This window comes from Phyllobates terribilis, unplaced genomic scaffold, assembly GCF_046119375.1.
Source record: "Phyllobates terribilis strain yellow unplaced genomic scaffold, ASM4611937v1 Scaffold_2__4_contigs__length_985480577, whole genome shotgun sequence".
NCBI lineage: Eukaryota > Metazoa > Chordata > Amphibia > Anura > Dendrobatidae > Phyllobates > Phyllobates terribilis.
This window is the reverse complement of record NW_027362762.1, coordinates 170,863,666-170,877,237: the sequence shown is the minus strand read 5'-3', so window position 1 is coordinate 170,877,237 and position 13,572 is coordinate 170,863,666. Positions and strand designations below refer to the sequence as shown.

General features: G+C 45.1%; 1 protein-coding gene across 1 annotated transcript in view; it reads left to right on the top strand.

Annotated features, from left to right (window-relative positions):
- LOC141200227 (glycoprotein-N-acetylgalactosamine 3-beta-galactosyltransferase 1-like) overlaps positions 1 to 13,572 on the top strand; it is a 90,265-nt gene that overhangs the window by 60,789 nt on the left and 15,904 nt on the right. Inside the window, exon 3 of the mRNA XM_073663274.1 lies at positions 3,578 to 4,233. Coding sequence (XP_073519375.1) covers positions 3,578 to 4,233 — 656 coding nt within the window. The remainder of the gene's footprint in view (positions 1 to 3,577; positions 4,234 to 13,572) is intronic.

Below are 13,572 nucleotides of genomic sequence, written 5' to 3'. Positions count from 1 at the left end.
CAAGAGTGTGCAAAGCAGTCATCAAAGCAAAAGGTGGCTACTTTGAAGAACCTAGAATATAAGACATATTTTCAGTTGTTTCATGCTTTTTTGTTAAGTATATAATTCCACATGTGTTAATTCATAATTTTGATGCCTTCAGTGTGAATGTACAATTTTCACAGTCATGAAAATACAGAAAAATCTTTAAATGAGAAGGTGTGTCCAAACTTTTGGTCTCCTTCTGCAGAACTCGCTGCTGACTTGAACTGGCAGTTTCTGCGACCTGTTGCAACAAAACAATAATTTCCCCAAGACAATTCTCTATCACATTAGTGCCTAAGGTTATCATAGGATGGCTTTCTCAGCGATCAATATCAACAATAATCATCCTTTGTGATAGCAATTCTACTCGGTCACCTCTTTATACCCCACCTGAGGCAAGGGCTGACCATTGCTGGCATAGATGTTAAGATGTTCATCTGGACTGTGAGTAATGTCTGAATCAGCCCAGTATCATTTAAAAAGGATATATGGCATTGTTGTCACCTGGGAACCAGTGTCCAGCAACGCGTTCAGTGAGATGCCATCAAGCACGACAGGTAGGACCAGTCGTCCTCCCACGTACTTGTCTCGCCAGCTCTGTGGGCCTGGTCGTCTTACTCCTGGGTGTTGGCCCTCTGTCCCAGGGGTTGCTCGTTTAAAATTGCAGAATCTTGCGAGGTGCCCCACCTTTTGACAGCGGCGACAGATGGGTTGTCCGTTCTGGTCATAGCAATCGCTGTTTCTCCCTCTGGTCGGTGGAATCCTTCTCTGCCGTCGCCACAGGATGTCATCTGGACTGTAAGCCAGCTGGATGCTTTCCTTTGGAGACACTTGCATGCCCTGCACGGTTTTGGTTAGTGTAGCCACACTTTTGGTCAGCTCCTGGACCTGAAGACGTAGGTCTGCAGATGGGTCATTATCTAGGGTCTGCGCGTCAGCCTCCACAGGTGTTGGGGAAAAGGACGCCACCTCCTGGTGGTATGTGATAGCTGGGCGCCGGAGGGGTGCAGTGCCACTTGGGGTTGATTCTTGCTGCACCCGGTTGGCCCGGTCTTTAAATTGCACAATGTCCAGATCAGGGTTTTTCAGAGCCATAATGCGCAGCTGTGTCCGGTGAGTGTTAGACAGGAGCCCCTCAATAAACTGTTCGGTTAGCAATCTGTCCTGATCTCGCACACTGTCAGGGTCTACCTGTTTAATGGCCTGCAGCACCTCCTGCAGGTTTAAAGCATAGTCCCGTACACTGCCCTGCACCCTTTGTTTGCACCCGTAAAACTTCATTTTAATCTCTGCTGCTGTGCGCGTGTCAAAGGTATCCTTCAACAGGGCCAGTATTTCTTTAACAGTGCTTCTGTCCTTGCCCGGCCAGGATTTCACCTCCCTCTGGGCTGCACCAATTAGCTAGCCTATAAGGATACTGACTTTCTGCTCCTCAGACAGGGGGTACACTTGGAACAAACTGCACAGTCTCTCCTCAAAGTCGCTCAGGGTGTGCGACTCCCCTGAGTACTGAGGCAACCACGCTGCCCCGGGTATATACGGCATTGATAACAGCATTACAGTGGCGGCGGCCGCACCCGCGGCTGAATCCTCTCCGATGTTAGGCATCTTCCTCCCCCCTAGTGAACCTCAGCCAGGTCCTGGGTTTCTGCTGACGTACCAGTATGCTGCTCTGCAGGCGAGAGGGATCGCTTACCTGGCGTTTCTGGATCAGGGCCTCCTGCTTCCCCTCGGCTGACGGCAAATGACATGATGATACAGTTCAACAAAGTCTATGGCACTCAGTACCTGGTTATATCGGGCTTCCTAGATCCTGTCCATGACGCCAATTTGACGCGCCCCCTGGCCCGTGAGGTACTCAGTAGCTGGGCCAGTCGATGCTGGGGGATGTCACGGTGGCAGTGACCCAGTCCGTGACTCAGGGTGGTGAATTAAAGGGAAAGTAAAAGGGGAATAAAGTTTTTAGAGATAATGCTCGTGACGTCACCTGTGGTATGCGGCTATGTGGGACCACCTCTGCGGTGCTGATCCACTGGAGCTGATGGTGACGCAGCAGAGTTGGTTCAGCTCTCCACAGGCAGAGCTAAGCTCCAGGGCAGTGTAGATGATTTGAAGAGTAGATGTTGTCGGCTGGGACAGTGTCATGCAGGGCTGAGGGCGCAGGTAATGAACAAACAACACATTAATGGCGGTTTACTCTAGCTTTACTTGCGGTTTGTCAGAGCAGACCGGGGCACGGGTACTAGCTGGTAGTGAAGGTCCGGGCGCCTAGAAGTAAGTTGGGGATCCACCTCACCAGGTGGAGTTGTAGGCCTTCTCTCTGTGCTATTCTCTTTGGCCCTGCTGCTTGAAGCTGTGCTGCGGCCCTCGTTGCTGAGTAAAACGTCTTTTTCCTCACCCATATGGCAGGCAGCTTGGGCCATCTTCAAGTGTCACTGCCACATGGCGGCGCCGGGCGTCTGGTGGGGCCAGGAGACCTGCAGTCTCCTGCCCTCCGGATTTAGCTGCTAAGCCTTCAGTGCCCCACAACCACGGACTCCGGTGTCCGGTTCCCTGGGGTGCCACATTAGTACGCTGCGTTACGCTGTGCACCCGTTTCTTCTGTGGCTCCGATGGCAATAAGAGAGTCAACTGAATTGATCTCTTTAACTGGCCCCAAATTATTGTATAAACAGGTCGACAATCACTGTCTTAGAGGACAATACAAAGGGAATTTTGTCATGCTATTATTATTTTTATGTTTCCAAGTTTATTTAGCACTATTTATTAAAGTCAGCCTGTCACCAGATTTTTGCTACTCCACTTGAGAGCAACATGTTGTAAAGGCAGAGACCCTGGTTCTAGTGATGTGTTACCACTTATTGGGCTGTGTGTTGTATTTTTGATAAAATTACTGTTTTCTCTGCTGTGGATCTACTAGTTCTCTGAATGCTGAGCCCTGTATAGCCCAAACCACACCACTGATTGGCAGCTATTTTTGCACACTGTGCATAGACAGAAAGCTGCCAATCAATGGTGGGTGTTGGGCTAAACAAAGCTCAGGAGTATAGAGAACTAGATGGCAGCAGGTTTACTAGTCTTCTAAGTGATAATCTCCTTCAGACAAAACAGTGATTTTACCATAACTAGAGCAAGTAGTCCAGTAAGTGGCATATTGCTGGAATTAGAGTCTTTGTCTGTACATTATGCTGGTCTGAGCTTAGGTTACAAAATCCTTGTGACACATTCCCTTTAAGGCTTCAAAACAAAATTGTTATTATATTTAAAAGTCACCCATATTGTATGTATATAATGGCATCTGCACCTCCAGCTACCTAGATACCCTATATTACATCTATTACAAAGGCCCTCTTTCCTATTCAACGTGCGTAGGTGTTTATACAGAGATATTCTGTTTCTACACTTTATCTACAGTTTAAAAATTATAATTTGAATGTGTAAAAAATGATGATCAGCATAAATGATTTTGCTGAAAGAGATGGAAAAAGTTATCTTTTGTTCAGCTGTAAACCCTTGATTGCAATTCATTTTCTATGTATTTTCATTGTTGTAGATGACAGTAGTATAAGCGAGGAGCTGAAACGTAAAGTTCGAGTACTGTGCTGGATCATGACAGCACCTAAAAACTTGAAAAAGAAAGCACTTCATGTAAAATACTCATGGACTCGTCACTGTAATGTAACTTTGTTCATGAGCTCCGTCACTAATGAAAAGTTTCCTACTACTGGACTGGGCACCAAAGAAGGAAGAAGTCAACTTTACTGGAAGACCATCAAAGCTTTTCATTACATACACAAGCACTACTTGGATCAGGCCGACTGGTTTTTAAAAGCAGATGATGATACCTATTTGGTGTTGGAGAATTTGTGTCTCATGCTTTCTAACTATACATCTGACCAGCCTATCTATTTTGGCAAACGCTTCAAGCTATTTGTCAAGCAGGGATATATGAGTGGTGGAGCTGGGTATGTACTGAGCAAAGAGGCCCTTCAGCGATTTGTGGAAGGATTTCGTTCTGGTAAATGCATTCACAGGTCTGACGTGGAGGACCTAGAGCTCGGACACTGTATGGAAACCATGGGGGTTGTGCCTGGTGACTCGCGAGATGATGAAAAAAGAGAGACCTTTCATCTATACTCCCCAGAGTACCATTTAACAAGTACATTTTCTGCATTGTATATGGACTATTGTTTCTATCCTGCTGTGGAGGTAAGAAATAGAATAATGTAAAAGCATTATGTACGTCACAGCCCTCATTGTTTTTCGCTTATAATATTTTAGATAATCAGATGTTTAAGGCAGGAGGTACAATTTTATCTTTATATGAGATGATTTATAAATCTATTGTGGATTTCCAGTTTGCATTGACACGACTGAATCTTATTGTAAGTGTTCCAATGGCAATTCCTGGCCTGGCTTCGGTAATCTATACTAATTATCTCATAGGCCTCAGCAACCACACCCCAAGCGATCATACTGTACACTTTTATTACCTAACCTGTGAATAGGTGATTAATTCTGTTTATGGGACAACAACTAGAGGGGTTCTCCAGGAGTGGAAAAAAGAAGGACAATGTCATTATGGATACATTCCCAAATACCTTTAATTAGCATATTACATTTGTTTGGTTTAGGAAAAAGGCCGCGATCGTGTTACGTTGATAGAAAGCCATCCTAGTGTGAATAGGTTACTAGGGTGCAACACGCAGATAGGGATAAAGTGGTGGTAACCAGCTAAGCTATTTATTTTTCTAGTACAGAAGTGAAAGTGTTATTGCGAAAATAATAATTTATTCGGATACAGGTTAACAATTCACATGATATTTATTTATTTTACTCACTTACATAGCGCCATTAATTCCATAGCGATTTACAGACATAATGGGCACTGTCCCCATTGGGGCTCACAATCTAAATTCCCTATCAGTATGTCTTTGGAGTGTGGGAGGAAACTGGAGAACCTGGAGGAAACCCAGGCAAACACGGGGAAAACCTACAAACTGATATCAGCAAATGCAATAATGGAAATTTCAATAATTTAACAGTTGCAATATCTTAATATCTTATTCCTTATTCTGTCTAACCCTCTTTCAATGTTTGCGTTGCTTTAATGTTCTTCTGTTTCTACTTCCACGTGCGATGCTAACAGTGATAGAACCGTAACTACAGTAAGTCTTTTAATTAGTTTCAGTTGTTATACTGGCCTTAACTGGGGTCACCGGTTTTTCCCGCTAGGCTGCAAGTCTCTAGTAGCCAGTTACGCAACACTTTATATGTGCTCCTCACCCTGACTAGGCCAGGTCCCATACACTTTATGGCTATGTCCCACCCCCTATATCATGCGTCTACAAAGGAAATAACGGCCAGGGTTCCTCCTGGCCACAACGGCAGCCGTCTGGCCCCCTTCAACAACTGAATTTTCGCCTTTGGTGCTTGACCTGCGGTGGCTGGACATCGGGTCTTGATCAGCGTAGTCTGGACTCCCAGTATTGACCAGTGCAGTCAGGGCTTCGGGTCTTGACCAGCATACCCTGGGCTTGGCTGCTTGACTCACAATGTCCCGCTGGTCTCGGTCCCCAGGCCCCTCTCAGGCGCTCTGCCTCTGCGCTCTATCGCTCATGCCAATTGACTTCCCACCTTGCCGCTCTGCCCTTTTATATTTGGTAACTGCGCCACTACCCGACCTGGTGTTCTCTTCAACTTCACCCCCTCACAAACAATTCCTCTGTCTTCCGGCTCCACCTTACTCAGCTTGCTCTGTTGATTGCGACATTTGATCGCAAGTGCCCTAGAGCTCTGACAAATCACACCTTCAACTTCCCACCCCCTTACATTCCTCTCTCCTTTTAGCTCACCAGTCTCCAGGGAGAAGGACCTCTAGATGTCCGAACATTCCTAGGAGGTGATCCTATTTCTGCCAAAAGCTGAGCGCACTCTTGAATCTTCTGTCTGATGTGCAGCCAGATAAAATCATCCTGTGCATATCTGACGGAGGGTACAACAGTGTTGGCGCATTCAGTTCTATGTAACTCTTCCTGCAAGCGTATTTCAGGAGCCCTTGGAGCATCGGGCACTTCTTGCAGAGGTTCGTCCTCAAGCCCACTTTCTGGTTCCACTAATGGTGTCCTTGTTTCCTACGGTTCTTCAGGAACGGCAAACCATTCATCCTCTTCGCTGACAACCCTTCCTGTTGCGGCCTGATGTCGTTCCTCCAGGAACTAAGTCCTTCTAATCTCTTCCGTCTCTAAGAGAGGGGCGGAGCATGTTTTGGTGAAACACCCGGCCAGGGGCCTCTTGTTTGCCCTTAGGTTTAACGTTCGACACCGGGCTGTCAGGGTGGACTCTGTTTGTTACTCAGTGGGGTACTGCCTCCCAGTGGAACCTTAACTTGTTTAAATGCCATTTGGCTCATACCAACACCCAATCCCCCAGCTGGAGCAGTTCTTCCTGTACTGGGGTTATATCTGGATGATCTAGTTCCTGAAACTTTTGCTCCACCAGCCGTCTCATCATTTGGAGCTGATGTCTATGCTCCCAGACCCAGATGCTTGGACTGTTCCTCATGCAGCTATCCTGGGGATCCAGTTTTAATTCAGTGATTTCTAGACCATTCCGACCAAAGACTAACATTTATGGTGTGTACCCGGTGGTGGAGTGGACTTTGTTATTGTACACCCACACTAACTCCAAAACAAATTCTGGCCACCTCGTCTTCCGGTCTCCTTCCAATGTTCACAACATCTACAGCAGCGTTCTATTGAAGCATTTGCAGGCCCCATTCCTCTGTGGATGGTACGGTGTCATTCTGGACCTATCAATGATGTAGAATCAATGTATTTCTTCCATCTCTCTCCCCTGGAAACAGACCCCTGGTCCGAGTATATTCTCTTTGGGCACCTGTATATACGAATAAAATCCCGGCATATAGCCCTAGTCTCATCCGTCTGATCCCTGGTTGGAGTTACTACTGTGAACTTAGTGACATGGTCAGCCATTACAAGGCAGTATTCATAGCCATTATGGGATGAACCAATCATCAGAGCAGAGTCTCTTCCATTGCCCTAGGATCTGTAAAGCACTGGCAGATAAAGCTGCTCTGGTCACCCTGTCAGGTCTCTGACTTAGGGTGACTCACTTCCTAAATTTTTTTAGTTCAGGGTCAGAGTTTTGTAACTGTACCCACTCGTCCCTTGGGCGTCCCAGAATCTGTGTGGGTTGGGGTTCTTCCCCTGGGCGGCTATTACTGCCATTGTAAATTGCTAGAAGTCCAGGGTCTCATCACCTTACAGTTCTTCATCTGCATCATGATTGCTGTGGCTAACAGAGTGCAGTGAGCTATGAATATACAATCACGGTGCTATTAAGTGATGATGGAAACTTATGTAGGGTGACAGTAGTTTCACTTACGATGTATTAGTCACCACATGAGTCACTAATATCATCCGCTGAATTATACCTGGGAACAATGGATTAAATGACTGTAATAGGAGCGAGTAGTTTATAATCACAATACAAGACTGCACTATATGTGTGAGGAGTGAGTGATTTAGGAAAATGTTTATCCTCCTCCTCCTAGATATGTCCCAAAGTAACCTATGAATTGGAGCAATAAAGGGCACAGTGCAATAGTATATGACTACATCAAAATAGATGAGGTTGTTTAATAGATAGCATCCAGCAGATGATTATGCTGCTATAGGATATCAAATGGACATATTTAGGAAATTCAATTAAAGTTGTGGTCACTGCATTCTGAGTCTTCTATCCTTTGGATTACGAGCTCGGAGAGATGAGACACATGACAGGATGTGTGTCAAACAAGCTCTAAACTTTATTACAAAGCATGGGTTTTATATCCACCCTGAAGACAGGAAACGGATTTACCATATATGGTTTGATTATACAATTTTAGCACACAAAGACTGATTTCTATTCTCGTGCTTGTGTTGAAACATTCAATCGGACACATTTGATTAGACACATTTAATCAGATACATTCTGATGACTAGCAAGGACGCATTATTGATTCAAGAAGGAACATTCACTGCTGGTGACCTAAAGTAACTTTCAGACTTATATAGCATAGATGGGGTCTTTGAATTTGAGGGGCCTCATCTTCTGCTATAACATTCCATCCTTTTGTTCCTTCATTTATCAATATGTTTCTCTATATTTTCTTTTAGTACACCGCTGAATACACTTTAGAAAAAGCTTAAAAACCAAATAAACCGCAAGACACATTAGCAAAACCTGTAAAATAGCTTGCACTATACCAGCCAACCACCCACCGATACCTTTAAACCAATTAGCAGGATTTAGAAAGGAAAAGGTGTTTGCCCACCAGGAATCCTGATTCTTGAGGTTGGCCTCATCATAAAGCTTCCTTAGTTTTACAACGTCCTCTAACTTATGTTTCAGCGTCAATACACTAGAATTGTCTATATAATGACAGCATGCGGGCCCTATTATCTGGCACATCCCTCCTTGTGCTGCTGTTAAATAATCTAGTACAAGGGTATGTTGGTTCGTGACAATAATCAATTGATTCTGTACTGCAAGAGATCCGTTAACTACTTCTAAAATATCCCAAATCTGATCATCAAGATAGTTCGTAGCTTCTACTAATTTATCCCACATTTGTGTCAACATAGGGTATATAAACAATGCACTGAAAAATTTGTTTACCCCTCCCATTTGAACTATATGGGGTCTCCCACTTGGTCTTTCTTTATTGTCTGCTGATCGCTTATGCAGTGTATGTTTTGGGATAGACAAAGGATCTAGCTGGTCTGGAGTAACAATATAAGTTGCGGATGTCAATCTGGCTAAAGTACAAGTTCCTGTTACTCCTACTGGGAGCCACTTGAAAGCCTTGTCTCCACATACCCAATACATGGATAAGGGGAGATTCCATAATGCTGAATGTTGCAGTATTAGACGGTGAACTAAATCAACAAACTTAGAGACATTTGACATCATACACCACCCAGGCACTTGACCTATAGGGGAACAATAGCCAGCATCAGGATTGCCACACGTAGGTGCACCTCTCTGATAACTTGAGCTTTCATTACACTGTAGATTACCAGGTATTTTGGCACAGGTATCACTTGTCCTGTTTTTAAAATAAACATTATTCACCCAATTAGAAGTGTGTAAATATCTTTCCAACAGGGAAGGTTTAAAGGCGTCACTGCTTCCTGAAGTGGCATTAAAACTTATTTTCAATCCTTGTTCAGGTATTTTCCTTAGATCAGTAATTTTTGTTTTGTTACGAGGTACCCACTCCCCTCCTTTAAATGCTATATACAACCTGGGAATTATTTGACCCGTCAGGTTCCCTTGCCACCAGGGAAATTTTGTCCATCCTACTACGGGAATCCCAACAGTGGTATTCCACAGTTTCTGTGTGGCATTATTGGCCCAAGTATCTGAACAGTTCACCCAAAAGTTTATCTCTTCCCATGAGACTGGGACAGCGAGAAAGGGTATGCTAGTGGATGTCACAGGGGTATGTGTACATATCCAACAATTAGCAATGGTCTGGTTTTGCTCCTTTAGTCCATCGATTAGAGCAAGATGGTGTTTAATGAATCTATTGTCGTCTCCATCTGTGGTGCTCAACCTAGTCCATGCACCTGTGGTCGCAAGGATGCAGGTAAGTATAAACAATGTCTTCATTCTTTGTCCGCTGGTTCTCCTAGTATCTTTTTGCAATGGGACGCGTGGATCCAGGTCTCTTTTCCCTCTAGCTTAATGGCTGTGCTTGTGGTCAGCAGAACTTGAAAGGGTCCGTCAAACCGTGGATCTAGGCTTTTCCTCACGTGTCTTTTTATAACCACCCAGTCTCCAGGTTGCAGCGTATGGCTGCTAGAGTCTTGATCTGGATCTGGAAGAGAACTGAAGACATTATCATGTACTTGCTTAATCTTTTTGTGTAAAGCCCTCACGTAGGAACTTAGCACATGGTTATTCATTTCTAATGCTTGCGGATAGAAACACCCTAGGCTGGGTACGTTGCCAAACAATATCTCATATGGAGAGAGTCCAGTCTTTCTATTAGGCGTATATCTTACTGAAAACAGAGCAAGCGGTAAACAGTCCGGCCATGGTTTTCCTGTCTCAGCCATGGCTTTCTGAATTTTTAATTTCAATGTCCCATTCAGTCTTTCCACTTTACCACTACTTTGCGGGTGATATGGGGTGTGGAATGCTTGTTGAATTCCTAGAGCTGACATGACTTCATTCATTATTTCACCTGTGAAGTGTGTACCTCTGTCACTCTCAATTACCTCTGGTACCCCATACCTGCAGACCACCTCCGCAAGCAGTTTCTTTGCGGTTGCCGCAGCCGTGGCTTTGGCAATCGGGAAAGCCTCTGGCCATCCTGAGAACAAATCAATACAGACCAACACATATTCCCATGATCCTGACTTTGGCAGCTGAATATAATCAATTTGCAGTCTCTGGAATGGATAGAGGGGCCGGAGTGTGTGTTTGGGCGGTGTTTTAACTACTCTACCCTGATTATGTGTAGCACATATCATGCACCCTTGTACCAGGTTTTCTATACAGGTGGAGAATCCTGGTGCCACCCAATGTTTCTGCATCACACTCATCACAGCCGTTTTAGATTGGTGTGTCGGCCCATGTAGCATCTGGGCAGCTTCTAGGTACAGTGCCCTTGGAAGGCATCGTCGTGTCCCTTTCCCCCATACCCCATTTGCTTCATTCAGGCATGCACCTTCCTTTAACCACTTATCAACCTCCTCCTTTTGAGCCTGAGCCTGCATTTGGGATAAGATGTCCTCCGACACAAAGGGGTTTTTAGGGGCACTTAACTGACGTACTGTTGACCCTTGTTGCGGCTTACAGGCTGCTGTTTTTGCCGCTGCATCTGCCATCGCATTTCCTTTACTCACCTGGTCGGTGCGTCTGGTATGTGCTCTTACCTTTATGACAGCTACCTTTTTGGGTAGTTGTAGTGCATCAATTAACTGCTGGACCGCATCAGCATTCTTAATGGGGTGTCCTGCTGCCGTCAGGAAACCTCTTGACTTCCATATTGGACCAAAATCATGCGCTATACCGAATGCGTACCTAGAAGAATCCGTGTAAATGTTAACAATACTACCTTCTGTTAGTTTACAGGCCTCGGTTAGGGCCCTAAGTTCAGCTTTTTGAGTGTGGGAGCATTGGTTCTGCCTTGATTACTGCATTGAGGGAGACAACTGCATATCCAGTATGGAAAGTATCTGAATCGTCCTGATGACGGGATCCATCTACAAAAAATTCAAAATCTGCATTTTGTAATTCATGTTCAAATACAGTAGGTAAACCTGCAGTTTCTTGTGCCATCATTTGTACACAGTCATGAGGAACTTCCTTTCTTGGATCTTCCTTAAAAAGCACAGTACCTGACCCCTCCTTTAGATCCGAGAGAGGTAACAAAGTTGCTGGATTCAGGGTAGTACACCTCTGTAAAGAGACATTGGGAGGCATTAACAGTGCACATTGTAACCTGAGATGACGTGCTGCTGAGAGGTGAGCGGGTTGCACTTGGTTCAATATAGTGCAGACATCATGAGGTGTTAGAACGGTGAGCGGGTGGTCAAGAACAATGTCTGCGGATTTATGGAGTAATAGTCCAACAGCATGCAGAGCACGTACGCAGGATGGCGCACCTCGGGCTACCGCGTCTATTCTGCCACTAAAATAGGCAACAGGTCTCTGATTATCACCGTGTGTTTGAGTTAAAACTCCTGCTGCATGTCCGGCTTGTTCATGAAGATACAGAGTAAATGGGAGCTCATAATTAGGGGTACCCAAAGCTGGAGCAGCCAAAATACGTTTTTTGAGAGAATAAAAACAGTCTATTGCCTCTGGTGTTAGTACAAAAGGTGTTGGAGTAAGACAGTCATAGAGGGGCTGCATCAAAATAGAGACGGCATGAATCCACTGTCTGCAATAGGAGACCAGTCCAAGAAAAGTTCTGAGGGCTGCAACATTAATGGGGACGGTGAATGCCTGTACTGCTTGTTTGCGTGCATTTGTTAAATGACGAGCTCCTGGTGTAATGCAATGTCCCAAAAAGGTGACTGAAGATTTACAAAACTGAAGCTTATCTTTCGATGCCTTGCAGCCAGCGTGATAGAGAAACAAGATAAGCGATATAGTTGCACTATGACATTGTTTCCTAGAAGGGGCACAAATGAGCAGGTCATCGACATATTGCAAAACAACGATATGTGGTTCAGACCATCCCTCCAGTATTTCCTGCAGACTTGCAGTGTACATTGTGGGTGAATTCTGGGCACCCTGTGGCAACACTGTCCATGTATATTGACTACCCTGGAATGTGAAAGCAAACAAGTACTGGCAGTCAGGATGTAATGGTACACTGAAAAATGCATTTGCCAAATCGACCACTGAAAAACAAAGAGAGTTAGAAGGTATCTGTGACAGAAGAGTATGCGGGTTGGGCACAACTGGTGTTAGAAGTTCTGTGGCTTTGTTAACCAACCGAAGGTCATGGACCATTTTATATGCGGCTGGTTGTCCTGGCACGCTCTTTTTCTTTACTGGGAACAGGGGAGTGTTGCAAGGGGACTGGGTTTTGACTAGGACTCCCCTGTGTAGTAATTTTTGGACTTGCTGGGCTATGGCATTCTCCTGAGCCAAGCTAAGGGGATACTGCTTCTGTTGAGGCAAAATTGCTCCTGGTTTTAATTTTACCATTACTGGTTGAACTCTTAACCTACCAACATCTGTTTTGTCTGAGGCCCAAAAATCATGTGGTACAGCATGCTCCAATATCGGGGGAAACTCATTTTTCTCTTCTATGCTGGCAATATCTAGTGACATAATTTTGCAAAGGGTACTTGGTTTTAAACCTGGGGTCATGATGACAGTGCCATCGGGATGATACTTAATATGTGCTTGTAATTAGGACAACACATCATTTCCCAATAGATTACATTGGCCTCGGGGCGATACCATGAGCTGGCTATGTACAGTAGCTCCTTGAATTTGCAGGGGAATTCTCTTAGTGACAGGGAGCAGGACAGACGGGGAATTGAAGGGGGTGGCAATGACATGATGTGAAAAATCAGTGTCAGTGTACGGCCAATCATCTTGCATAATTACTGAATTGTCGGCCCCCGTGTCTACTTGGAAATCGATTTCATGTCCCCCTGGTAGGTTCACCTGCACTATACAACTGGGAGTTGGGGGTAAGGAGATGAGGGGGTTCATGTGCAAGCTACCCTCATCCTATGGGGGCGTTGTTTGGTCGGCTGGAGGACTCGTACTCTGAGCATTTGGATACGGGTTGGTCCTACAGTCCTTTCTAAAATGTCCGGGCTTTTGACATCCATAACACAGTTTCTGTCCTCCTCCTTCAGTCCGCCCTCTGCCTCTGTTGTTTCTGGGGGTCGTCTCTACTATGTGTATTTTGGCAGCTCTTTTTGCCTGCGCTATGTCATGCTGTGCCCCCTGAGCTATTCTAGCTAAATCTTCTGCCTTCACTGATCTCCATTCCGGTCTACT